At 51.6% G+C, this 2,789-nt stretch overlaps 1 protein-coding gene across 1 annotated transcript; it reads right to left on the bottom strand.

Annotated features, from left to right (window-relative positions):
- Positions 1-1,031: 1,031 nt before the first annotated feature.
- Positions 1,032-2,781, bottom strand: LOC123175987 (cytochrome P450 89A2). Its single transcript, XM_044590420.1, has one exon. The coding sequence runs from the start codon at positions 2,697-2,699 to the stop codon at positions 1,209-1,211; it is 1,491 nt and encodes a 496-aa protein (XP_044446355.1). The 5' UTR covers positions 2,700-2,781; the 3' UTR covers positions 1,032-1,208.
- Positions 2,782-2,789: the final 8 nt, after the last annotated feature.

Here is a 2,789-nt window from a genome sequence, read left to right as displayed (position 1 = left end):
TAGACAAACGGACGTGCAATGGACCAGCTAGCCAACTGCCCATGTACACAAGAAAACTGGACATGCAAGGGACCGAGCTGCCCACCAACACGTCTCACCCATTGTCACCCAGGGCCCATGCACCCTTTCACACCCCTAGATTCGCTAGGAGAGCTCATTTCAAGGAAGCTTAGTAACTGTATATATTAACTTTACATTTTATATTTCATTAGTTTTAAATGAACTAATTCTAATAAATTTGAATGGAAAGTTTTAAATATTTTCTTTACTGATATGTACTCCCTTCTCATAATATAAAAGCGTTTTTTTACATTACACTAGTGTTAAAAATGATCTTACATTATAGAACGGAGGGAGTATCACGTATTTTGATATGTATCTTCGCGATAACCAACTAGCAATTGAATTTCGGCCAGCCCATTATGGACACGCAAGTGGTTGAGCAAAGATAGCGTTGTGATCTTTTTGGAAGCTTCTCATCCGATTTTGTGAAGCTTTTGGAATGTTTTTCTCCTGCGGTCTTCCTTGGTGGCTTTCTGATTTGTTTTCGATTATTTATTTATTTTCCCTGTCTTTTGTTTTGTATTTTTTGTCACATTTTTGTTTCTTTCCCTTTTTTATTGTTCTTTTTTTTTCTTTTTAATTCTCCTACATCTTTGTGAAGCTTCCTGTTTTTTAGGACGCGAGCGATGCACGTGCGCTTTGTATCACTACAGGCGATGCATATCAGCGCCGCTTCAAGCTAGTCTGTTTTCCTTTTCTTTTTTGAGAAACTTCAAGCTAGTCTGTTGACGAAACAATAGACCTGTGAGTTCTTATTAGGAAGGCCCTAGGCCCGGAATCAAAAGCTCAGGGTGCTAGCATTTGTGCTAGCCCGTTTGTCCGAAGAATCCAAGTGGACCGTGCAACAGTTTCAACAATATATCCAGCAAAGCCAGCTTATATGGCAAACAAATTATAGCTTATGACCAAATAAGTCAAGAACACCCGCAAAAAAAAGAAGTCAAGAAAAAGCAATAACAACAAGAACGAGAGGGAGGATTTGCTATTATTTGATGCAAAATAGAATCACACATACGACATGGTCCGATGTGGTATATATAAGCAAACTCAAACAAACATCAACAAAGAAACAGAACCGCACACGTACAAACGGGAAAACACAGGCAGAAAACCGGTCATAAGATTACCAAGGGTATGCAAAGAAATTAAGTGCGTCGTGTGACACGCGCACAGAGTGGCTTCTTCATTAGTTTGACAAAGCCGCCGGCCTGCTCAGTCATGTCGACACCGCCGCTGCAGTCTTCCGCCGCCGACGGTGTCCAGTCGAACTCGTGCACGAGCGCCGCCAAGAAGCACTTGATGTGCAGCATTCCCATGTTCACAGCCGGGCAGTGCCTATGTCCCGCACCGAACGGCATCATCCTTATCTCCTTGGGGCCTGGCGCCGGGCCGATGTCCTCCGCCTCGCCTCCGCCAAGGAACCGCTCTGGCTGGAGCTTGTTGGGATTGGTCCACGTCTTGTGGTCTCTTCCGATGTCACCTAGGTTGAACACCACCATGGCGCCGTCCGCCGGCACAGCGGTCATGCCGCCGATTGCTTTGGCGCCCTCGCCGTGGACGCTCCGAACGATTACCGGAACTGGCGGATGCATGCGGAGGCTCTCTTGCACAACGGCGTTCAGATACGGCATACCACCGCGAAGGCTTTTGCTCGAGAGTATCCCGCCGGCGTCGGCCTCACCATCAATCTCGCAGCGCAGCTTGTCCTGGACCTCCGGCTGGTCGATGAGGTGGGCGAGCGTCCACTCGACACATGTTGCGGTTGACCCCGTGGCTGCGCCAAGGAACTCGAAGACAAGAGCCACCAGCTCGCCGCGTCGAAGAGGACGCCCCGCGGGGGCATCACCGTCGTCAGGGACACGGAGATCAAGGAGCGTGTCGATGTATGGACGGACAGTGCCACCATTACCGCAGAGTTGAGACTGTGACTGCCTCCGTGCGGCGATCAAAGGGAGGTACAGCTCGACCTGCCGGTCGAGCAACGTGTAGATCCGGCGTATCCGCCTCCAGTTGGCGAGCTTGGATAGCATCGAGGCACCGAGGCTAGTTGTGAGCTCTCCAGCGAGGACAATGGACTGCCGTATCACCTCCCCCATGGTGATCCTGTGGCCGGCGTCGACAATGTCGCCGAAGCACATGCGTGTGGCTAGCGCGAACACAGCCGTGGTGAGTGGCTCACGGATGGCCACCTCGCCGCCGCCGCCGCGGCATAGGGCGGAGAAGTCCGCGACGAGGGCCCGAGCTGCCTCCTCATGCAGTGGGGCTAAGGAACCGAGGCGTGAGAGGATCTCGGCGGTGAGGTTGCACCGGAGCACTCGCAAATGCGGGCCGTACATCACCGTGGCTATGTTGTCGTTCCGTTCGCCATTGCGCCAGACGGCGAGGGAGCCGGGGACGCTCGTCCGTGGCCGGTTAAAGAACTGATCGGCGTTCTCGATGAGCGCTCGGTGAGCAACAGCTGGATCGCTGACGTGGTGGGTGGTCGCCTGAGCACGGGCTCGCTTAGTGTACCCTCGTCCAAAGGCCATTCCGGCTAGGAGGCATGAGAGAACGGCCAGGAGCATAAGGAAATCCATGGTTGTGGCGGCCAAGTGAATGATTAGCTTTAGCTGTGGGTATGTAGTACGTAGATGCATGTCTCTCTTTATATAGTACCAGGACCTCTCTCTCTCTCTCTCTTATAGTACCAGGACCTCCACTTCCTCCACTTCCTCCTCTCTCTCTCT

This window comes from Triticum aestivum, unplaced genomic scaffold, assembly GCF_018294505.1.
Source record: "Triticum aestivum cultivar Chinese Spring unplaced genomic scaffold, IWGSC CS RefSeq v2.1 scaffold27807, whole genome shotgun sequence".
Lineage (NCBI taxonomy): Eukaryota > Viridiplantae > Streptophyta > Magnoliopsida > Poales > Poaceae > Triticum > Triticum aestivum.
This window is presented reverse-complemented; position numbering and strand designations above follow the sequence as displayed.